The sequence below is a fragment of the Podarcis tiliguerta genome (assembly GCF_965153285.1).
Source record: "Podarcis tiliguerta genome assembly, chromosome: 2".
NCBI classification, from domain to species: domain Eukaryota; kingdom Metazoa; phylum Chordata; class Lepidosauria; order Squamata; family Lacertidae; genus Podarcis; species Podarcis tiliguerta.
The window spans coordinates 12,420,254-12,444,786 of NC_139535.1; the positions used below are offsets into that span (position 1 = coordinate 12,420,254).

The 24,533-nt window shown below is 49.2% G+C and overlaps 1 protein-coding gene across 1 annotated transcript in view; it reads left to right on the forward strand.

The window, feature by feature from the left end:
- SKIC2 (SKI2 subunit of superkiller complex) overlaps positions 1 to 24,533 on the forward strand; it is a 43,759-nt gene that overhangs the window by 13,803 nt on the left and 5,423 nt on the right. The window contains exons 12-24 of the mRNA XM_083424681.1: positions 1,126 to 1,210; positions 2,212 to 2,318; positions 3,358 to 3,504; positions 5,537 to 5,636; positions 5,953 to 6,165; positions 8,622 to 8,732; positions 9,420 to 9,531; positions 11,328 to 11,446; positions 13,465 to 13,602; positions 14,434 to 14,571; positions 17,703 to 17,807; positions 19,946 to 20,108; positions 22,237 to 22,363. Coding sequence (XP_083280807.1) covers positions 1,126 to 1,210; positions 2,212 to 2,318; positions 3,358 to 3,504; positions 5,537 to 5,636; positions 5,953 to 6,165; positions 8,622 to 8,732; positions 9,420 to 9,531; positions 11,328 to 11,446; positions 13,465 to 13,602; positions 14,434 to 14,571; positions 17,703 to 17,807; positions 19,946 to 20,108; positions 22,237 to 22,363 — 1,665 coding nt within the window. The remainder of the gene's footprint in view (positions 1 to 1,125; positions 1,211 to 2,211; positions 2,319 to 3,357; positions 3,505 to 5,536; positions 5,637 to 5,952; positions 6,166 to 8,621; positions 8,733 to 9,419; positions 9,532 to 11,327; positions 11,447 to 13,464; positions 13,603 to 14,433; positions 14,572 to 17,702; positions 17,808 to 19,945; positions 20,109 to 22,236; positions 22,364 to 24,533) is intronic.

Below are 24,533 nucleotides of genomic sequence, written 5' to 3' on the forward strand. Positions count from 1 at the left end.
TATTATTATTATTGGGGACGCGGGTGGTGCTGTGGGTAAAACCTCAGCGCCTAGGGCTTGCCGATCTCATGGTCGGCGGTTCGAATCCCCGCGGCAGGGTGAGCTCCCGCCGTTCGGTCCCAGCTCCTGCCCACCTAGCAGTTCGAAAGCACTCTTAAGTGCAAGTAGATAAATAGGTACCGCTTTATAGCGGGAAGGTAAACGGCGTTTCCGTGTGCTGCGTTGGTGCCGGCTCGCCAGAGCAGCTTCGTCACGCTGGCCACGTGACCCGGAAGTGTCTCCACACAGCGCTGGCCCCCGGCCTCTTAAGTGAGATGGGCACACAACCCTAGAGTTGGACACGACTGGCCCGTACGGGCAGGTGTACCTTTACCTTTATTATTATTATTATTAATAATAATTATTATTTATACCCCCCCACCTGGCTGGGCTTCTCCAGCCACTCTGGGCGGCTTCCGACAAAATATTAAAATACAGTGGTCTGTTAAACATTAAAAGCTTCCCTAAGCAGGGCTGCCTTCAGATGTCTTCTAAAAGTCTGGTAGTTGTTCTTCTCTTTCACATCTGGTGGGAGGGTGTTCCACAGGGTGGGTGCCACTACCGAGAAGGCCCTCTACCTGGTTCCCTGTAACTTGGCTTCTCGCAGGGAGGGAACCACCAGAAGGCCCTCGGAGCTGGACCTCAGTGTCTGGGTAGAACGATGGGGGTAGAAACGCTCCTTCAGGTATACTGGACTGAGGTCGTTTAGGGCTCTAAAGGTCAGCACCAACACTTTGAATTGTGCTCAGAAACATATGATTACCATTATCATTAAATATCAACCATTTTCTGCCTTTTTCTAATGGTGCCCAAAATCTGGTCCGTGGAATGGGCTTCCCTCAGGAGGCTGTGGACTCTCCTTCCTTGGAGGTTTTTAAGCAGAGGTTGGATGGTCGTTCATCAGGGATGCTTGAGTTGAGATTCTTGAATTGCAGTTGGTTAGACTAGATGACCCTCGGGGGCTCCTTTCCAATGCTACCATTCTATGATTCTACGGTCCGGCCAGCCCTTGTTCTGCTGTTGATCAGGGTAAAGAGGGTCTTTCAGGGTCTTTCAATATCCCTTTCTCTTTCCAAAACCCCTCAGGTCAATGCTCTATAATGGCTCAGATGTCCTCAGAGACTTGGAGTGGGTGATCTTTGACGAGGTGCATTACATCAACGACTCAGAGGTGAGGAAATGCGCACACCAAGGGGATCAGGGCTTGGATCCGCCACGTACCAAGTCGAGGCAGTATTGTCTGCACAGGCTGGCAGCAGCTTTCCCGGGTCTGAGATCTTTCCTAGCCCTGCCTGCAGATGCCAGGAACTGAACCTGAGACCTGCTTCCAGGGACTGCATTCTGCACGCCAATCAGAGCCTACAGCTCCTCTCCCCACAGTGGCGTAGCGTGGGTTGTCAGCACCCGGGGCAAGGCAAGTAATTTGCGCCCCCTAACCCGGGGCAAGGCAAGTAATTTGCGCCCCCCGCTGCACTGTCCCTCCCCCAGATAGCCCCTCGCTCTCTGTCCACACCGCACCGCACGCCTGGCACCCCCCCCCTCCACAGTGGGCGGCAACCCGGCGGCTCGGATCGGATTCGCACAGCCAGCACTGCAGTGAGAGAGAGTGAGTGAGCCAGGTAGGGGCAGAGAGCTGCAAGTGCGAGCGCGCCCCCCCAGATGTTGCGCCCGGTGCGGCCAGCCCCCCCTGCACCCCCCACGCTACGCCACTGTCTCTCCATCCGCAGCCTTCCTAGAAACATAGGTAGCTGCCTTGTTCTTCCGGGTCATGTGGCCAGCATGACTAAGCTGCTTCTGGCGAACCAGAGCAGCGCACGGAAACACCGTTTACGTTCCCGCCGAAGCAGTACCTATTTATCTACTTGCACTTTTGACGTGCTTTCGAACTGCTAGGTGGGCAGGAGCAGGGACCGAGCAACGGGAGCTCACCCCGTCGCGGGGATTCGAACCGCCGACCTTCTGATCGGCAAGTCCTAGGCTCTGTGGTTTAACCCACAGCGCCACCCGCGTCCCACTCTGAACTGGTACAGTCCAGAATAGAGATGGCGAAGGCCTGGACGAAACCTGGAAAAATGGGGGGAGGGGGGAATCTTGTTGTTGTACTCAGGTCCTTCTGGCGGCCATGGGCCTGACATAGCAGAGGCCTTCTTAATTTCTTCCGTTCCCTTGCAGCGTGGGGTTGTCTGGGAGGAGGTTCTCATCATGCTGCCAGACCACGTGAACATAATTTTGCTGAGTGCCACCGTCCCCAACACCCTGGAGTTTGCTGACTGGATAGGGTAAGAACTGGTGCAGTCGGAAATGAAAATCTTGGTGCTGCGATTCCTGGGTTGCAGGGGGCTGGACTAGATGGCCCTTGGGGTTCCCTTCCAACCCTGCAGTTTTATGGTTCTAGGAGGAGGGAGGGATGAGGGATGGAGGAGACTGGGCTGGGGAGGGAATAAAGGAGCATAGTGCTTTAATGGAATGTGAAAACCCTAATAAACTGCCAATTAAAGAATAGTAATAATAACTTTTTATTTATACCCCGCCCTTCCTGGTTCAGAAAACCAGGCTCAGGGCGGCAAACACCAAATTTAAAACACTTAATTGTGATACAACAAAAAACAGCATAAAACGTGAATAACAATAAATTCAGAATTCAAAAATCAATTTAGGGGGGGAATCCATCCAATAAACATTAGATGATCACCAGGGCTAGCTGGCTAAATTAGTCCTATTTGGGCCAGCGAGGAGACCGGGGGAGAATTAGCTGTGGGATCCCAGAGCGGGTAATCTTCATAAAAAGGGGAGACGGAGGGAAGGAAGGGGAATACCGGGAGAGGTGGTCCTGTAGGTACGAGGGTCCTAGGCCGTGAAGGACTTTAAAGGTCAAGACCAGCACCTTGAACCTGACCCTGTACTCCACCGCCAGCCAGTGCAGCTGGAAAAGCACTGGGTGAATATGCTCCCATGGCAGAGACCCCGTAAGGAGCCTCGCTGCAGCATTCTGCACCCGCTGGAGTTTCTGGGACAGCTCTTGCTTGCCTTGCTTGCCTGTATGGAAGACAGAGAGGGGTGTCTGTGAGCACATCTAGAAGCCAGCTGATTGTACAAATGCAAAATTTGCATTTGTTGCCCCGCCCACCCCTGGCTTGCCTGTCTCCCATTGGAAGGTGGCCCAGAAGGGATAAAGAAGGGCTCCTCCCCCTTGCAGTACCGTCATATCTATCACGCCAGCATCTGCCGTGTAGAGGTGTGCCTTGGGTGCGCTGGGGGAAACAGGAGAGTCCGCAAGCCTGCAACTCAGCCATGCTGGGCATCCTTCTCTCTTTGCAGGAGGATCAAGAGGAAGAAAATCTACGTGATCAGCACCCTGAAGCGCCCTGTCCCGCTGGAGCATTACCTGTACACAGGCAACAGCCAGAAAACGCAGAACGAGCTCTTCCTGCTGGTCGACGCCCGCGGCACGTTCCTGACCAAGGGGTGAGGGCCGATGGGCTGGCAGAGCGTCTCGGCGGCTGGTGGGAAGCCAAGTGGCAGTCCCCACCCCACCTTGGTGGCCAAAAGTTTAATAAGCCCAATAATTGCACTTTAATGGTGCCCCAGATCTTGTCTCCAGAAGCAACTCACTTAGTCCATCTAAATGGCAGGGGCATGGCCTTGTAAAACAGTTAGGGCAGGGCAGGGAAGCGGGTGTGGCTGAGGATGATGGGAGTTGTAGTCCAGGAAGGTCAGGAGGGCATGGCATTGGCTACCGCTGGCATCAGGTTGGCTTGTGAACCAGGCCTTAGGTTTACTCCAACCCCAGCCCAAGACACTCTCTTCCTGCCTGAGACAAGCCGAAAATGGCACCCTATACCCTTTCCTCCTTTTTTCTCTTTTTTTACTTGTAGTCCGTGGAATAATGTCTTATCCACCCTTTGTTTACGTACATAAAGTGAGAAATATAATAATAATAATAATAATAATAATAATAATAATAATAATAATAATACTACAGTGGTGCCTCGCAAGACGAAATTAATCCGTTCCGCGAGTCTCTTCGTCTAGCGGTTTTTTCGTCTTGCGAAGCAACCCCATTAGCGGATTAGCGCTATTAGCGGTTTAGCGGCTATTAGCGGCTATTAAAGGCTTAAGGGATTAGCGGATTAGCTGCTAAAAGGCTATTAGCGGTTTAGCGGCTTAGAAAAAGGGGGTGGGGAGCGGAAAAAAAATCTCAAGATTCACAAGACATTTTCATCTTGCAAAGCAAGCCCATAGGGAAATTCGTCCTGTGAAGCGCATTGAAAAACGGAAAACCCTTTCGTCTAGCGGGTTTTCCGTCTTGCGAGGCATTCGTCTTGCGGGGCACCACTGTAATAATAATAATAATAATAATAATAATAATAATAATAATAATAATAATAATGGATCAGACAAATAGTTCAGCCTCTTACTGTCCAACCTATTGGTATCTTGGAAGCAGAACCTGAGCACAAAAGCCGCTTTCCCCCACTTGCGAGTCCCAACAACTCTGGTATTCTACCCTAGATGTTGGCTTGTGATATATAGCCATCATGACCAGTAGCTGTGGCTGCTCTCCATTAATTTGTCCAAAACCCCTAAACTTGGTGTGCTTTATGAATGAATCCTTCCTTTGGCGGGCCTGAACTCTCCGTGGGGCCGGCTGGCCCTGCCAGTAGGCCGAGTGAAGCATTTGTCTCAGGCGGCTGATGCTCAGGGATGGTTGGGGGAACAGTGGCAAGCCATCGGAAGGGCAGAGCTGGTATGTGCCGCTCACAGCCTGCCCCGAGCGAACTTGCTCCCCACGGACGTGGTGGGGCGAGGGGTGCTGTCCTGTTGCCAGTTTTGAAGTAAGATTCAGCTGCCGGTTTAGCTATGGAACTGGGAGCGGCGGCCATCTTGTCCTTTGCCTCGGGCAGCAAAAAAAGTTGACCTTCCAATGGTCAGCTCCACTAGATGGCTTGGAGTATTTCTGAGAGAAAAAAACCCCTCTGTCCCCTTTCCCCAACACCATGAGTAACTTTACAGTGGTGCCTCGCTAGACGAAAAGAATCCGTTCCGTGAGTCTCTTCGACTTGCGGTTTTTTCCGTCTTGCGAAGCAAGCCCATTAGCGGATTAGCGCTATTAGCGCTATTAGCGGTTTAGCGGCTATTAGCGGCTATTAAAGGCTTAAGGGAGTAGCGGATTAGCTGCTAAAAGGCTATTAGCGGCTTAGATCAGCTGATAAGCGGCTTAGATCAGCTGTTCAGCGGCTTAGTGAACAGCTGTTAAGCGGCTTAGGGGCTTGGGGAAAAGGCTGGGGGGGGGGGAAACCCCAGGAATCGCAAGACATTTTCGTCTTGCGAAGCAAGCCCATAGCAAATTCGTTTTGTGAAGCACCTCCAAAACGGAATACCCTTTCGTCTAGCGGGTTTTCTGTCTTGCGAGGCATTCGTCTTGCAGGGCACCACTGTATACGCCTTGGTCATGTTTCCTCTCGCCCCTTTCTCCCCGTCCAAACAAATCTTCCAGGTATTACGATGCTGTGGATGCCAAGAAGGAGCGAGCCAGCAAGCATTCCCAGACCTTCGGGGCCAAGCAGCCCATGCACCCGGGGGCTGGGGCAGGCCAGGTACGCTGAGCCAGGTTCACCGCCCCCGGCATCAATAAATACATTAAATGACCCAGTGCTGCTGTGTGTTGTAATGGGAAGGGCAATGGACAATGGGTTCGTTAGGACCTAATGTCGCCACTTCTCCTTTGGCGTAGCTTTTTTAAAACAACGGTGGGGGTGCCTTTTGGCATGTGGGATCCTGAGCCCCCAATCCCCTGGCAGGCCACCTTGATAGGTGAGTGTGGCCATGGTGGCAGAGGCTGATGGGACCTGTAGTCCTGGATGCCTGGTTGACCAGGCCCCAAGCCAAGTTGACCTGTGGCGTTCCCCTCAGGACAAGAACATCTGGCTCTCCCTCATCGACATGCTACGCAAGAAGGACCAGCTGCCGGTGGTGGCCTTCACCTTCTCCCGCAACCGCTGCGACGACAACGCCGCCATGCTCACCACCGTCAACCTGACCACGACGAATGAGAAGAGTGAGATCCACGTCTTCTTCCAGAAGTGCATCTCCCGCCTGAAGGGCACAGACCGCCAGCTGCCTCAGGTCAGAGAGTGGGGCAGCGAGTGGTTGGCTTCGCGGCGAGGCCCACAGGGCCCTGGGCTTCTTGAAATGAAGGTGTCTCTTCAGTTTTAGGCTTGCTGAGGGGAACCGGGCCTCAAAACAGCTTTGCTGCCCAGGGAGCCGTGCCTTAGAACAACTTGACTGCTAGATAGCAGCTTCAGTAGTATCTATTTATCACCTTCCACATGTGTCCCAAAGTGATGTACAATATAGAATTTTAAAAAGATGGTTTCATATTGCTTCTTGGCTTTTTGGCTAACACCAAGTGTAGCACCTGTTCTTATCAGTTTAATATCTGATACGTCATTTGAGGACTATACAGTGGTACCTCGGGTTAAGTACTTAATTCATTCTGGAGGTCCGTTCTTAACCTGAAACTGTTCTTAACCTGAAGCACCACTTTAGCTAATGGGGCCTCCTGCTGCTGCTGCTGCACCACCGGAGCACAATTTCTGTTCTCATCCTGAAGCAAAGTTCTTAACCCGAGGTACTATTTCTGGGTTAGCGTAGTCCTGGAGCATATGTAACCTGAAGCGTGTGTAACCCGAGATACCACTGTACAGTGGTACCTTGGTTCTTGAACTTAATCCATTCCGAGAGTCCATTCAACTCCCAAAACTGTTCGAAAACCAAGGCACGGCTTCCGATTGGCTGCAGGAGCTTTCTGCACTCAATCAGAAGCTGCAAAGCTATGTCGGATGTTCGGCTTCCGAAAAACGTTCGCAAACCGAAACACTTACTTCCAGGTTTGCAGCATTCGGTTGCCAATTTGTTCAACAACTAAACCATTCAGGAACCAAGGTAAAGGTACCCCTGCCCGTACGGGCCAGTCTTGACAGACTCTAGGGTTGTGCGCCCATCTCACTCAAAGAGGCCGGGGGCCAGCGCTGTCCGAAGACACTTCCGGGTCACGTGGCCAGCGTGACATCGCTGCTCTGGCGAGCCAGAGCCGCACACGGAAACGCTATTTACCTTCCCGCTAGTAAGCGGTCCCTATTTATCTACTTGCACCCGAGAGTGCTTTCGAACTGCTAGGTTGGCAGGCGCTGGGACCGAACAGCGGGAGCGCACCCCGCCGCGGGGATTCGAACCGCCGACCTTTCGATCGGCAAGCCCTAGGCACTGAGGCTTTAACCCACAGCGCCACCCGCGTCCCTAGGAACCAAGGTACCACTGTATATTAAACGGATTTTTGGTGCTGGGAGATGGAATAGGGGCTTGCCCCATCCACTCCATACATCAACCAGGTATTGCAGTACCTTCAAGAACAGTGCTCTTACTTGTTGAAACATAATAATGAAAAAACAACAGTACAAAAAATGACGGAAAGTTGTGTTTAAAATACACACATACGCAAAATTGACACCTATAGCAGAAGCCTATTGAGAAAGCTTGTTGGAACGAAAATGTCTTCTTTCCAGAAAATGCAGATAGTGAATGGCTGCTGTCAAGAGGCTGTCCTGTCTCATCATGACGGCAAGGCAAAGTAAAGCAGCCTTTCTCAACCTGTGGGTCCCCAGATGTTGTTGAACTACAACTCCCATCACCCCTAGCTAGCAAGGCCAGAGCTCAGGGATGATGGGAGTTGTAGCCCAACAACATCTGGGGACCCACAGGTTGAGAACCACTGGAGTAGAGCATTGTGGCCTCTTTGTGTTAAGTGCGAAAGGGACTGGGTGTGAAAAACATGGCTTCCAAGAGGTGGAATAGATACCAGGAAGGAGGAAGAAAGAGACAGTGTACTGCAGGTTGCATCCAATTCAGTTCCTCTCAGGGTAGAGCCATTGAAATGAAGAAACCAAAGTGAGCCATAGCCCTTAATTTCACTGGGTCTTCTCTGAGTAGAACTAACATTGGAGACCACCCTTTGTCTTTGCCAGCGTGAGGCACGGGGTGTATTATTATTTTGTTAAGGACTTTATACGTTAGTACAGTGGTACATCGGGTTACAGACGCTTCAGGTTACAGACTCCACTAACCCAGAAATAGTACCTCAGGTTAATAACTTTGCTTCAGGATGAGAACAGAAATCGTGCTCCGGTGGCGCGGTGGCAGCGGGAGGCCCCATTAGCTAAAGTGGTACCTCAGGTTAAAAACAGTTTCAGGTTAAGAACCTCCAGAACGAATTAAGTTCTTAACCCAAGGTACCACTGTACCTTGGACTTGTAGCGGATTGGCAGCAGATTGGAGTGGATTTCAACAGCCACCACCCCTCAAAGGCCTGGGTTAAAACTTCAAAATGGCCGCTACTCCCAAGTTGTCTCGCAAGCCTAAGCATCAACATGGCCGCCAGAGTTATATAGACGTTATTTCCAAGAAGTTTCTTGACAGCCTCTTTCAGTAGAGAAATCCAAGATGGTGACGAGCTTCCTGGAAGCCATAGGGAAGGGGCCGCTGGGCTTTGTCTTTTTTTTAACAGCCCATTGCTATTCTTCCAGGTCCTTCATATGGTGGACCTCTTGAAGCGAGGCATTGGGGTGCATCACAGCGGCATCTTGCCCATCCTAAAGGAAGTGGTGGAGATGCTGTTCAGCAAAGGCCTCGTCAAGGTGAGTCCCCTGAGCTTATACTTTGGAGAGGCACCGCCGTGTGGCTGTTAAGAGTGCTAGACTCGGACTGAGGTCACATCCGCACTATACTTTTAAAGCACTCTTACGCCACTTTTAGCCGTCATGGCTTCCCCCAAAGAATCCCGGGAGATGTAGTTTGTAGAGGGTGTGGCTCTGTGAGCAAGTCTCCCAACATCACACCTACATCACAGAAAAGGCGGTCTAAAACAGAAATTTGAATATTGTTTTTCTCCTGTTGTTGTTTATCTCCTGTCTGGCAGGTTACTTGATTGGATTGCCTGGGGAGCCTGGCCATTCTTTTGTAGTGATAAATACTTAGTTCCTGGGCCAGGTCACAGGCTCACACCCTATTCAAACACAGACATATCCTTAAGACAGGATTTGTGAAGGAAAAAACAATGGGGAGGCTTTCCCACGTTGACCTTGCAGAGAAAACATTTGCTCAGTTTAGGAATCAAAATGGCTTCAGGTCAGTCTTCCTGTGCTGATCTATGTACGTGCGGTTATAAACGTTGCCATATATCTAAGACCTCAAAATTCCTATCACAGGGCTGAAGAGGTTGAGCCCAGTCGTTGGCACCGGCTCAAAGGCGAAGCTGACAGTGGGCAGGGGACAAACATAATGAGCAACTTGACACCCATGTTTCTCCGTCGTTCTTGATTCAGATCCTCTTTGCCACGGAGACTTTTGCCATGGGAGTGAACATGCCGGCAAGGACAGTGGTCTTCGATTCGATCCGCAAACACGACGGCACAAACTTCCGGGATCTGGTGCCAGGTAACAGGCAAAGCGGAGGGAGGGCAGGCTCCTTTGACATGCACCTGTTTTGCAGACCGCAGTGGCAAAGCACCTCCCAGGCCTTAATGCTTGCTTTCCTTCCATATTGAATCATTTCCCTGCCCCCCGTTCCTCCGCGGGTTTTTCTACCCACGTTTTATTCTCTAGCTTCTTAAAGAATTGTAGAGTTGGAAGGGACCCTGAGGGTCATCTAGTCCAACCCTCTGCAATGCAGGAAGCATCCAGGACAGCTGGCCAGCCAACCTCTGTTTAAAAACCACCAGTGAAGGCAGTGGCGTAGCGTGGGTTGTCAGCACCCGGGGCAAGGCAAGTAATTTGCGCCCCCTAACTCGGGGCAAGGCAAGTAATTTGCGCCCCCCCCCGCTGCACTGTCCCTCCCCCAGATAGTCCCTCGCTCTCTCTCCGCACCGCACCGCACGCCTGGCACCCTCCCCTCCACAGCGGGCGGCGACCCGGCGGCTCGGATCGGATTCGCACAGCCAGCACTGCAGTGAGAGAGAGTGAGTGAGCCAGGTAGGGGCAGAGAGCTGCGAGTGCAAGCGCGCCCCCCCCCCCAGATGTTGCGCCCGGTGCGGCCGGCCCCCCCTGCACCCCCCACGCTACGCCACTGAGTGAAGGAGAGTTTCCAAGGGAGTCCGTTCCACTGTTGAACAAGTCCTTCTTTCTTTTTTAAAATCATTTTTATTGATTTTCCAATTAAAAAAATCCAATCAATATCAATCCAATCATAATGCTCCAAATAAAATAAAAAACTAAAATAAAAAAAGACCAAATTAAAGTCCAAATTATAATTATTAATTTTTCGGGCTCCCCAGGGTCTGGATCTCTGAGGCAAATCTCCACATCTCAGCCCTTCCTCTCCTCGTTATTTCCATATTTTCCACATCTTGATTTTGACGCTTTATAATTCCCGTCCCTGAGTCCACGATTCTCAGTTGTGTCAAACATCATATGCTTTCATCCGTCGAATACTGCTTTGTTAGTACAGTGGTACCTCGGGTTACATACGCTTCAGGTTACATACGCTTCAGGTTACAGACTCCACTAACCCAGGAATGGTACCTCAGGTTAAGAACTTTGCTTCAGGATGAGAACAGAAATCGCGCGGCAGCAATGTGGCGGGGATTCGAACCGCCGACCTTTCGATCGGCAAGCCCTAGGCACTGAGGCTTGATTCACCTGGTGGCAAGCTGCCATTCACCTCAGGTGCTGAGGCAGGAACTGTTGTCCGCCTGGATAGATTCCTAGTTGGCAACCATCATTTACTGAAGAGCCCCTTTTGACCGCAGTGCCAACCATCTAATGATAGGAGCTCATCCTATCTCGAGTAGGACCCTGGCAGAGACACATGCCCAACTGGCATGTTCTCTCCCTCCTGGTCGATCATTCGGGAGCTTCAAAAGCTTTCTTCTGCCCGAACATCACAGCAACTGATGCCAACAGACACCAGCACACTTAGGGATCCGCAGAGTTTGCGCACCTTGCGTGACAGACCTCAGCAACTCAGCATTTGGGCTAATCTACCTTATTTACATATAAACACACACGGAGCACTGCAACATGGCTCCCTCTCTCTCTAGCTTCAGACAGCAAAGAGAAAGAACAAAGGACAATAGTCCCACTTCACGGAACACAGTAACGCAAACATCCTGTCTCCGTCACTTCCCACTCGGTGGAGTCAAAACACACACCGTCATGTGAAAGACAACAATCCCATGACTGCAGTCACAGAGCAGGAATTCTAACATCTAAGTGCATGTTGCTTTCTCACGCAGCTGAGTACATCCAGATGGCAGGCCGAGCTGGACGCCGAGGTCTCGACACCACGGGGATGGTGATCATCTTGTGCAAAAACCAAGCTCCTGAGATGGCTGATCTTCACCGGATGATGTTGGTGAGCTAGGCACAAAAACGCACACAAACCGTTTCCCATCCCTGTTGCACCTGATTACTCTGCAATGGGGTGCCCTTTAAAGTGTCAGGGATGAAATAATGTACAGTGGTACCTCGGGTTACATACGCTTCAGGTTACAGACTCCGCTAACCCAGAAATAGTGCTTCAGGTTAAGAACTTTGCTTCAGGATGAGAACAGAAATCGCGCAGCGGCAGCAGGAGGGCCCATTAGCTCAAGTGGTGCTTCAGGTTAAGAACAGTTTCAGGTTAAGAACGGACCTCCGGAACGAATTAAGTACTTACCGTATTTTTCGCCCTATAGGACACACTTTTTCCCCTCCAAAAATGAAGGGGAAATGTGTGTGCGTCCTATGGGGCGAATGCAGGCTTCGCGCACCTCTCCGCAAGCAGCGGGAGCCAGCGCTGGGCTACCACGGCTTGCAGAGAGCTGCCTGTTTGGAGGCTGGGGTCGGGGGAAGCTCGGGCTTCCCCCGCCCCAACCCCGCACCTGGGGGGGAAATAATTTCCCCCCCTTTATTTCCCTCCCAAAAAACTAGGTGCGCCTTATGGGACGGTGCGTCCTATAGGGCGAGAAATACGGTAACCCAAGGTACCCCTGTATCCTAAGAGCTTTCTTTCTGGGTCGAGCCTAAATGTAATCCAGAGCTTGCAAGGAGAGCAGGAAAACCACAATCTCTTTGGTCTTGGCAACTGGTATTTCGAGGCTTCTGACCTTGGAAGTTGCTCTAAGCTACTTTAGCTGATCAACGTGGTTAGACTAGGACCTGGAAGAATCACAGCTTAACCATGAAGCTCACTGGGGGATTTTGGGTCAGTCACTCACTCTCAGTCAAGCCTACCTTACAGGGTTGTTGTAAGGATAAAATGGGGAGGAGGAGGAGGACTATGTGCTCCTCCTTGACCTCCTTGGAGGAAAGGGTGAGATATAAATGCAATAAGTAAATAGTTTATTTAGCACAATCCATTTTAAAAGCCATTTCTACGCTTGTGTGAATTTTCTGCAAGGTGAGGAAATCTTTATTGTTTTCACTCTGCGTAAATTCTGCCGATTTTTTACCATTTGGCATAATCCACCAACACACCAAGACCGATTTGAGTCTTCTCGCAATCATCCTCATTTAGCCAAAGTTTATGCACAACACAAGGGACGCGGGTGACGCTGTGGGTTAAACCACAGAGCCTAGGACTTGCCGATCAGAAGGTCGGCGGTTCGAATCCCTGCAACGGGGTGAGCTCCCGTTGCTCGGTCCCTGCTCCTGCCAACCTAGCAGTTCAAAAGCACGCCAGTGCAAGTAGATAAATAGGTACCGCTCCGGCGGGAAGGTAAACAGCATTTCCATGCGCTGCTCTGGTTTGCCAGAAGCGGCTTAGTCATGCTGGCCACATGACCCGGAAGCTGTACGCCGGCTCCCTCGGCCAATAAAGCGAGATGAGCGCCGCGACCCCAGAGTTGGCCACAACTGGACCTAATGGTCAGGGGTCCCTTTACCTTTACCTATGCACAACACAAGAGAAAGAAATCGGCATCAGTGTCTTGCTCTTGTGCCCTAGAAGCATCAGTCAGCCATCTCTCTCTAGCTTTGGAGATAGTAGCAGGCATCGCTTCCATTCAGCCATAAGAGCTAGAAACTTGGCTGCTGCTTTTAAACAGATACAGGTATTCTCCAGAAGCTGAATTTCCTGCTTCCGGTGCAATTTTCTGTACACCTGCAAAACCGCAATGGAGACACAGCCAGATGGGCGGGGTAGAAATAATAAATTATTATTGTTAATTTTATTATTATTACTGCTTGTTGGTATATAGGCTTCCTAGAAGGGCCTTAAGGTCATGAAGAAGAGCCCTGTAGCTGGTTCAGGCAAACGCCCCCCCAAATCCAGCATCCTGTTGTCATAGCAGCAAGGCAGAGGCCCCCCATGCGTAACCTGGGAGAGCGGGGCATTTGGGAATAACAGCTTTGCTGCCTTCCTCTCCCAACTCTCCTCCTCTGTCCCTCCAGGGCAAACCCACCCAGCTGCAGTCCCAGTTCCGCCTCACCTACACCATGATCCTCAACCTGCTGAGAGTAGAAGCCCTTCGCGTGGAGGACATGATGAAGAGGAGCTTCTCCGAGTTCCACACCCGGAAGGACAGCAAGGTAGGTCTCTGGAGAGAGTGGGTTTCAGAAGCGAGCCGGCAGCTCGTCACACCACGCCGTGCAAGTTGGAGTTAAGTCTTTATTAGCAAAAATACATTCCGCAAAGGAGTGTCGGGCCTAACGAGCGCAGTAACTCATCTCTAGTAGGTCTTGCTCTCATCAAGCAGGTGCCGGGACTGAAGGACCCCACAGCTGCCTAAGTCCCCACCCCAGTTTATTTCCCAGCAATCTGAGACTTTGCCTGTGCATCACCAATCTCTCCGCCCTTTTCATGCCTCTACTTGTTCTGGGAGACGAAGCAGGGAACAGCCGCTTCAGGTTGCGTTTTTTCGGGTTACGGACCGCCGAAACCCGGAAGTACCGGAACTTCCAGGTTTCGGTGGTCGCGCATGCGCAGAAGCGCCGAATCGCAACCCACTTGTGCGCAGACGTGGGTTGCGAATGCTGCGAGTTGCGAACGGATCACGTTCGCAACCCAAGCGCCCACTGTGTGTAAGAAGCCAAAGGAACGTGGGGAAGAAACCAGAAGGCGGCTGATTGAAGATGAGCATGGTGTACACATGAGAATTTTAGAAGTGGATCAGGCAATTAGTCCATTTAGCCCAGTGTTGTCTGCTCTGACTGGCAAAGGCTTTCCGGAGAGACTTCCCCCTTGCCTGCTGCCAGGGAATGAAGCTAGAAGCATTCTGATTGCCAAGAACGTCTCCTCCGCTAACCTGTGGGTGCGTCTGTTCAGGCTCCTTTATGTCTTGCGCCCCCACTCTCTGAGGGAGAGTCTGGGGCTTTCGCTCTTCACATCGCTCCCCCTTCCCTGACCCTCTTCCCTCCTAGGTCCACGAACACAGGATTGCCCAGCTGAGCTGCATCTTGGCCAACATGGAAGCATCAGATCTGTCGGGACAGCTTGGCGACTTAGAGGAGTATTATCACGTGGTCCGAGAGCTACAGGAGACCCGGGAACTCATACAGGTGCCGATTTCGGGGGGGTGGGAATCTGGAGAACGGGGGTGCAGAGCTCTGCCCTCTCATAGAGTGGCCGTTGTATTGGAGTTGATGGATCCATGGGCTAGACAGTATCGCCCAGTGCCTCTAGGTGGTGCTGTTGGTGCGTCCGCCCAAGGTAGAGTGCTCAGGCTGCAGCGTTCCCCATGAGACGCTCTGGGATAGGGTGGCTTGCTTTGTTCAATGAGAGGAATCAGCTGTGGGCGTGTGTTGGCGATTCCCGACTTGGAGTTTTCGGGTCTCATCCAGGAGGAGAGACATTTCAGGATCAGGAGGTGGTGACGAGAGGGATAATCTCTTCCCCCTTTTTTCAGGGGGCACAAGCTTAAACCTGCGCACAGGGCTGTAGTGTGAGTGCTCACTGTGCCAGCGGTGTCTGCCACGCCCTTCTCAAGATACTCCATTCCGTTTCTCCTCTCCCACCTGAGTTTTCTCCCATCCACCCCAGAATGCCCACAGTCTGCCGGTATTCCATGGCTACAGAGCGTTCTTAGTCTCCATTGGGCTGTTTTGGGTTGTGTGGCTGTCCCCGTGAAGGTTTGGTTGCTTGCTTTTACTAAAGTCCCTTTGTTCTTCAAACAAACCCGAAGCCTGCTGATTAATAATAATAATAATAATAATAATAATAATAATTTATGTATACCCCGCCCATCTGGCTGGGTTTCCCTAGCCACTCTGGGTGGCTTCTACCGAATATTAAAAACAATACAGCATCAGACATTAAAAACTTCCCTAAACAGGGAACAGTTGTCTTTTAAAAGTAAAATAGTTGTTTATTGCCTTGACATCTGCTGGGAGGGCGTTCCACAGGGCAAGTGCCACTACCGAGAAGGCCCTCTGCCTGGTTCCCTGTAACTTCGCAGCGAGGGAACCACCAGAAGGCCCTCAGCGCTGGACCTCAGTGTCTCCCTCTTTGACATAAACAATGCCATGTAAGCAACAGCGCTTACACCTGGACATGGGGAAATAGAGAGAACAACCCGTGGGATCTTCGCCCCCTTTGCCAAAATGGTCCCAACTAAAGAAGAACGGCAACTTACCGTATTTTTCGCCCCATAGGACGCACCGCCCCATAGGACGCACCTAGGTTTTTTTGGGGGGGGGGAATAAAGGGGGAAAATTTATTTCCCCCCCAGGCGCGGGGGAAGCCTGAGGTTCCCCTGACCCCAGCCCCCAGAACAGGCTGCCACCCCAAGCCTCGCGCGTCTGGCGGGACTTCCCGCCGGGCACGCGAGGCTTGCGGATAGCTTCCTGAAGCCTGGAGAGCGAGAGGGGTCGGTGCGCACCGACGCCTCTCGCTCTCCAGGCTTCAGCGAAAGCCTGCATTCGCCCCATAGGACGCACACACTTTTCCCCTTCATTTTTGGAGGGGAAAAAGTGCGTCCTATAGGGCGAAAAATACGGTTAGCTGATGGAATACGCCCAGCTTGCAGACTTAAGGTATGGCATAAGAGAACAAGAAGAACATATGTTGAAAGAAGATTGGGAAATGTTTACTGAATATATGGGGGGAAATTGTGTACACTTGAAAATGATGGCAGAATTAAGGTAAATAGGTTTTGATGGATGTAACAATGGAATACTGAATGGTTTAGTTCATGTAAAGTATGCAGGGGTTTATGGTATGCAAAATGAACCACGGAAAGAGAAGGGAAGTCATTGATAATGTAAGATTGTTTAAATGAGTGTAAAGGTAAAGGGACCCCTGACCATTAGGTCCAGTCGTGGCCAACTCTGGGATTGCGGCACTCATCTCACTTTATTGGCCGAGGGAGCCGGCGTTTGTCCGCAGACAGCTTCCAGGTCATGTGCCAGCATAACTAAGCCGCTTCTGGTGAACCAGAGCAGCGCACGGAAATGCCATTTACCTTCCCGCCGGAGCAGTACCTATTGATCTACTTTCACTTTGACATGCTTTCGAACTGCTAGGTTCGCAGGAGCAGGGACCGAGCAATGGGAGCTCACCCCATCGCGGGGATTCGAACTGCCAACCTTCTGATCGGCAAGCCCTAGGCTCTGTGGTTTAACGCACAGCGCCACCCACGTCCCTTAAATGAGTATATTAAATTGTAAAACAGAAAATCTAATTAGGTATAGATATATAGATATATACATCACGGGTGACGCTGTGGGTTAAAGCCTCAGTGTCTAGGGCTTGCCGATCGAAAGGTCGGCGGTTCGAATCCCCGCAGCGGGGTGCGCTCCCACTGTTCGGTCCCAGCGCCTGCCAACCTAGCAGTTCGAAAGCACTCCCGGGTGCAAGTAGATAAATAGGGACCGCTTACTAGCGGGAAGGTAAACGGCATTTCCGTGTGCGGCTCTGGCTCACTAGAGCAGCGATGTCATGCTGGCCACGTGACCTGGAAGTGTCTCCGGACAGCGCTGGCCCTTGGCCTCTTTGAGTGAGATGGGCGCACAACCCTAGAGTCTGTCAAGACTGGCCCGTACGGGCAGGGGTACCTTTACCTTTACCTTTATATATATATGCACACACACAGTGTGTGTGTGTGTGTGTGCGCATATATATATATATGTGTGTGTGTATATATATATATATATATGCTTTCGTAGATTTTCACGGGTACAGGAATGCAGGTTTTGGTGTCCTCGGGTGTCTTCCCGTGTAAAAGCCTAGACACCCCAACTTTTACACGGGAAGACACCCGAGGACACCAAAACCTGCATATATATATATATATATATATACGTAAACTTTGCCAAAGGAGGTTTCCTCGTCGCTGTGCTAAGTTGCTGTTGCACATTCACCTCCGCAACCGAGAAGACTACAGTTTGGTTCTCTTCTGAACGTTCGCCAAAGGTCTCAAGATTTAAAAGCATCTTGAGGAGAGAGGGACCTTGGGTTGCCTTCCTCTGACCTGGCTTATGTCTATAGGAAGGAGAAAGACTTTTTGTAGCAGGGAGCGGTTTGGATCCAGCATCCTTTCTGCTCCTCAGAAGTTGTGGATACAGGACTGGCTACTTTGGAAGAAAACTTGGAAGCAGAGCACACGGTCTTTCTGTTTTAGAATTCCAGTTATGGTGACCCCTAAGGGTGTTGTTTGCGTGTGTGTCATCCTCTAGCTGTTTCTCACTTTCAGAGGCGAGTCATGGAGTCCATGAACGGACTGAAGGCCCTTTCCGTGGGACGGGTGATCGTGGTGAAAAACCAAGAGCACCGAAATGCCCTGGGGGTGATCTTGCAGGTAAGTGGGGGAGTTTCTCCAGCACCATGTGCTAAAGCACTCCAAATTCAGTGCTCACAGGGGTAGATTGATCGATTTAATAACATTTCTTTACCGCTTGATTGTAGAAAACAAAGCAAAAACCCACCTCTAAGCTTTTTACAAGAATAAAGATAAATGAGACATGCTCTTGTGTCTAGGTTGGTTGGTTGGTTTTGCTCGTGGATAGATTTGGGCTTGGAAAAGTGAACGATCTGAAGATAATATGTAGGGCATTGAGACTCATGACTGTGTCGTGTTCAGTCCCTGCACCCAAAAGCCTAGACCCTTTGTTTCTGGGACTTGAATAACCCTGGCATGTAAATTGTCTCTTCAATCATGAGAACTAGATTCTTGGTTTTCCATACAGAAGCTGTTCTCTATTGCTCAAGCAATTCATTCTCTCTCTCTCTCTCTCTCTCTCACACACACACACACACACACACGCGCGCACAGACACACACATATATATATATACACATACGTATATATATAGAGAGAGAGAGTTAGGAAGACTTATAGACCACTTAATCATAAAACTCTCTAAGAAGTGCAAACATAAGAAAATAGTTGATAAAATGCTGCTAAAATCCCCAAAACTGTTCAGAAAAGTATATGCAAGACAAAATCAACAAAACCCTTAAATCATAGACTAAATTATATGTCTGTGTAGGCTTGCTGTAATAATCATAAAAAAAGCTTTCAGCAGGTATCTAAACAACACCGTGCCTACAAATGGATTGACAAATTCACTAAGGCAGGGTCTAACTTTCTTTAGCATAGAAGAGGAAGGAAGCAACACTGAGCTATTTAGATGGGATGGGGGGGGATTTGCTGTTGGGGACTCAATGTTCGCTGGTATTAGGACCAGCCCAAATGTCACAAAATTGTGAGCAAGTTCTCCAAAACTCTTCCAGCGGGGGTGGTAAGCAGAATTTGGAGGTGAGGTGGATAGAAAACTGGTTTGATGCTGAAGTCAGTCTGCATTTAATCAGCATTGTGGTAGAACATGGGTAGGCAAACTAAGGCCCGGGGGTGAGATCCGTCCCAATCACCTTCTCAATCCTGCCCGTGGACGGTCCAAGAATCAGCATGTTTCTACATGAGTAGAATGTGCCCTTTGTGGGGCATAGGAATTCGTTCATCCCCCCCCCCCCAATATAGTCTGGGCCCCCATAAGGTCTGAGGGACAGTGGACCGGCCCCCTGCTGAAAAAGTTTGCTGACTATAGGAGGAGACTATAGGGATGAGGAATCAATGTTGTTGCTGGACTACAGTTCCCATCATTCCCAACTCTTAGCCATGCTAGTTGGGACTGATGGATGGTGGAATCTAACAGCATTTGCAACTTTCCTCCACTGATCTCCTTAGCACTCTGCAGAACTTGGGTCGCACTTAAGCTGCCTTAAGTGGCGTCAGATCTGATGCAGTTGGCCTCTGTCTCTGGTCCCCCCCTTTTTTTTAAATAAAATTTTATTAAATATTTTATACTTATAGAAGAAAAACAGTAAAAGAAAAACAATACACAAATTCAACAAACAATACATCATCAACAACAACAAAAAAGAAAAGAAAAAATAAAGTACAACAATGCAACATAAGAAAAAACAAAAACACAAATCCAAATTTTTGAATCCAGATCTTTCATTAGCTTATTTCCTCGACTTCCTCGCACCTCCCTTTTTTGTATTCTGGTTCAAATTATCTGGTTCAACAAATCCTTTCCCTCTTCTTCAATTTAGTCTGTAATTTATCGTAACATAATTTAACTTTCAATTTCCCAATTTAACACATTAACACTTAATGCTCATATAATTCTTAATAACCCTTCTGCTAAAACCATTATAACTTCATTCCAATATACTTCTAACATTCATTAATTTTGCAGTATTTCTGTAAATATACTTTAATTTTTTTCCAATCTTCTTCCATCGACTCTTCTCCCTGGTCTCGGATTCTGCCGGTCATTTCCGCCATTTCCATGTCTCTGGCCCCCTTTGGCCAAGGGACGCACAACCTCAACTGTGACGACCCCATGGATGGTTGTTTAGGCTGGAGGCCGGACGAGGAAAAGGTAGCCTGTTTACATCCCTTTGCAAATCACGTTCTCTTGACTTCAGGTTTCCTCTGACGCAGCCAACCGAGCCTTCAGCACTTTGGTGATGTGCGAGAAAAAGCCGTCAGAGGGGGACGCGGCTGCTTGCAAGGAGGCCGGTCTCCCTTCCCCTCCAGAGGTGCCTCTTCCTGATGACCTTCTGCACACCAAGCTCTTCCTTCCAGAGGGTAAGGCGAAATAGGGGTTGATTTGGGGGGGAACAAGGTTTGTGGTTTTATATTACAGGGCTGGGTTAAGACGTTAAAGCAAAGATTATGGGATAATGCACACAGTGACTTGCGATCTCGATCACACGCAGTCTGTAGTCCGCTGGCAGTAGGAGTACAATATGGGCATGTCTTTAAGTTAACATCTTACATTAAAAACCTTGCAGTACCAAATTATCGAAGGCTTTTCACCAAAGCCAGACTAAACGTCTTTTCTTCTGCAGTGTTGGATGGCAGGTTGAGAGGAGTTCCCTACCAGGACAGACTTTGCTCGTGTGCTCAAGATACCGATTCCATAAAACATATTTTGTTGCACTGTGCAAAATATGAGCAAGCCAGGGCTGAACTTATACTACCCTTGCTGGTACCTTTCCCGGGAAAATCAGAGGCTCACTATGTCAGGTTCCTATTGGAAGACCGGACAAATGCTAGAACTGCAAATGCAGTGGCCAAGTTTTTATCGGTGGTTGCAAGAACCAGTGACCCCTCTATTCTGAACGAAATGCTTGTTTAACCTGGAGGTAGGCTGCATGAATTGTGTATTGCTTTGTAACGATTTGTTGGGTCTCTGGACCGTAATAAAGGTTGTTGATGATGATGATGATATTACGGGACAGATTCTGCATCTTCTTTTTTTACTGGCAAGTCCCCAGTTCCAAAATAGTGGTTCGGGACGGGGAATCCTCTTGGGATTAAGGAATGGGCTTCCTCTGAGCACATGCTTGGCCCAGGAGTTTGTCTTCAGTACCAGAACTAAATTTACAGCTGTTTCACACACAAGATCACTCCTGGTCTCCCCCTTACCCGTAGCAGATTTCTTCATCTCAGCAGCCTAGCTTACAAGGAAGGGAAAACCTTTTGTTATTGCTGCTAAAAAAATAAGATAACACAGAGGGAGTTGTAAATCCTTGCTGATCTACTGCAAGCTTCCCAGACTAGATCCCGATCTCCCTTTTGCTGACCTTTAAATAAGAGGGGTGGAAGTCAAGCATCATTTTTGCCTGTTGCGAACAGATCTGCTTGCATTCCCACAAGGAACTCAAAGTGTGATGACTGAATGAATGAATTTTATTACAGTGGTGCCTCGCAAGACGAAAATAATCCATTCCGTGAGTCTCTTCGTCTAGTGGTTTTTCCGTCTTGCGAAGCAACCCCATTAGCGGATTAGCGCTATTAGCGGCTATTAGCGGCTATTAAAGGTTTAAGGGATTAGCGGATTAGCTGCTAAAAGGCTATTAGCAGCTTAGTGCCTTAGAAAAAGGGGGTGGGGAGCGGAAAAAAACCCCCAGGAATCGCAAGACATTTTCGTCTTGTGAAGCAAGCCCATAGCAAATTCGTCCTGCGAAGCACCTCCAAAACGGAAAACCCTTTCGTCTAGCGGGTTTTCCGTCTTGCGAGGCATTCGTCTTGCGGGGCACCACTGTATTTCGGTCACAGACCAGTTCCAGTCCACATACAATATCAAGGAAGTCATAAAACACGATAGGGATACATTTGAATTTGCAATTCGGTATAACAAGGACAATACAGATATAGCAACAGTTAAAATATATATAAATTAAAACTTAGTCACTAACATATAACCTAAAATTATCATTTAAAACCGTAATCATTATGATAACACAGCTTTTTCCCTAGGTTTTATGGCAATCGCACAGAATTTGGCTACCCTTAACGTGTTCTCAGGATCCTTAGACATCTTTAGACCAGGGATTTTAGACATTGAAGTTTGAGTTCATTTGGAGATTTTTGCATAGCAGGGGTAATAAATACCGAGCGTGAAATAACATTCCAAGTTGTATATGCACGTTAAACGTTCCAAATAACTCTTTTCAAACTAGCAGGAAAAAAAGCAGGAGGGCTTGATAGGAGGAGACAGCCTTTTTTCAAATGTCACTGGCAATAATTTAGTTCAAGAGAACCAGAAACTTGTTTTTTTAAAAGAAGTTGGCTGAGACATAAGCAGTGCATCTAGGAATCCATAATTGTGCAAATGGTTGATTTTGGCCCTGTGTTCTGGGCTGGGACAGCCGATGGAGGCTTGCAATATATGTATGTATCTATTTATATATCTCTCCATCCCACGTAGGCCCTTGCGGACATACTATAAAGAAACTGGGCCCGTCAGACATTTTCGGCATCACAAACAAAACTCTGCGGGTCAATGCTGAGCGCATCCTGGAAGATTTCAAGAAGCGCCAGATGCCCAGGTTCAGGTGAGACAGGAGCCCTGCCAGCAGGTGAGGAGGGTGGGATCTGGAGGTCAGCAACACCTGGATTGCTGCAGGTTCCCCCATCCCTTGTGATAATGCCCAATGTTGGAGGGTGGCAGAGAGCTGTAGCAGAACTGCGTAAAGTACTTTGGGTGGGTGCGGGGGACAGAAATAGGAGAGCTTGTTGCTCTCCAGGAAGCTTCTCGTGTCTCCTCGTCTTCCCCTACCCACCCTACTCCCACACTTCCAAATCTCATGATCTGGCCTCAGAAGAAGAGGCAGAGACATCCCTCCCTCCACAGCCTGTGTTTTGAGTCTGGATGTCAGAAGCTTTGGCCCGGCCCTCTGCATTCTAGCCCTACAAGGACAAAGTGTTCCTTACACATAACAGTGCCTTTAAACAAAACAAACGGGAACCATTTTTGTGGTTATTTTTAATTTTTTAAAAAGAATACGTTTTATTCCTTTTTCGCATATGATCTTATTATTATTTTATGATTTTCAGTTTTTATACATTTACAATCATTTTAACATTTCAAAACTCGACTTCCTTCCCCCTCTTTCTGCGGTTCCTTAAATTTATTTTTTATATTTTCTGCATGCAGTGGTACCTTGGTTCTTGAACGTAATCCATTCTGGGAGTCCGTTTGACTCCCGAAACTGTTTGAAAACCGAAGCCCATTTTCCAGTTGGCTTCAGGAGCTTCCTGCAGCCAATCGGAAACCGCGTAAGTCTCGTCGGGCGTTCGGCTTCCAAAAAACATTCGCAAACCAGAACACTCACTTCTGGGTTTGCGGCGTTCAGGAGCAGATTTGTTCGGGAGCCAAAACCGTTCGGGAACCAAGGTACCACTGTATTCCAAATTAACTTAATTTACTCATTTATTCATCTGCTTTAAATACATACTCTTATAAAACTGCAGGTTATTTTTTTGCATATGATAAACACAAGACAATAAAAAATACCGGCTGGCCTGTCATTTCTTGAAAAGTTTGTGCTTTTACCTTGTGTATATTTAAGATGTGTAAGCTGCCCTGAGATCTTCGGCTAAAAGGGCAGTATGCAGATTTAATTAATTAATTGATTGATTGATGAAGGGTAACGGCAGCTATGGCAACCCTCATGCTGCCGCTCGCAGGACAGGGGACTTCTAAGCCCACGTTAGTGGTTCATGCTCAGGTTTTATTTTGATGTTCAAATCCCCGCGACGGGGTGAGCTCCCGTTGCTCGGTCCCTGCTCCTGCCAACCTAGCAGTTCGAAAGCGCGTCAAAGTGCAAGTAGATAAATAGGTACCGCTCCAGCGGGAAGGTAAACAGCGTTTCCGTGCGCTGCTCTGGTTCGCTGGCCACATGACCCGGAAGCTGTACGCCCGCTCCCTAGCCAATAAAGCGAGATGAGCGCCACAACCCCAGAGTCAGCCACGACTGGACCTAATGGTCAGGGGTCCCTTTACCTTTTTATATGGGGGGGGGAGCAAACTGGACATTTGTGGGGAGGCCCTTAGACCACAAGAGCTCCAGAGACACTCGGTGGGTTTAGTGTTCGTTACAGCAAGGAGAGATCAGGCAGAATAAGATGTACCATGCCTTCCTCTCTCTCTCTCTCCCTCTCTCTCTTGTTGGAATAACGGAGACGACAGGAGGTTGGATACAGGTGAGCTGTGCAGAAGCACACTGGCAAGCATGCTCCAAACAAGCTGCCGGCTAGCTCTGTAGAGGCTCCTTTTATTACCAGAAGTCAACAATTGGAAACCGTAGTGAAACCACCCTGAACTTAATGTATTTCCATCTAAGCACATTTCCAGCATTAGCAAATACATGTGTCAGCAAGTGTTTCCCTAAAATGTTCCCCCCAATACAGTGGTACCTCGGGTTACATACACTTCAGGTTACATACGCTTCAGGTTACAGACTCCGCTAACCCAGAAATAGTACCTCAGGTTAAGAACTTTGCTTCAGGATGAGAACAGAAATCGTGCTCCGGCGCCACGGTGGCAGCAGGAGGCCCCATTAGCTAAAGTGGAGCTTCAGGTTAAGAACAGGTTAAGAACGGACCTCCGCGACGAATTAAGTACTTAACCTGAGGTACCACTGTACTTGATTCCGTCTGTGTCATGCTCCAGCCAAGCGATAGGTCTAACAAAAAAATTGTGAGAGGACAAAAGGTCAGGGA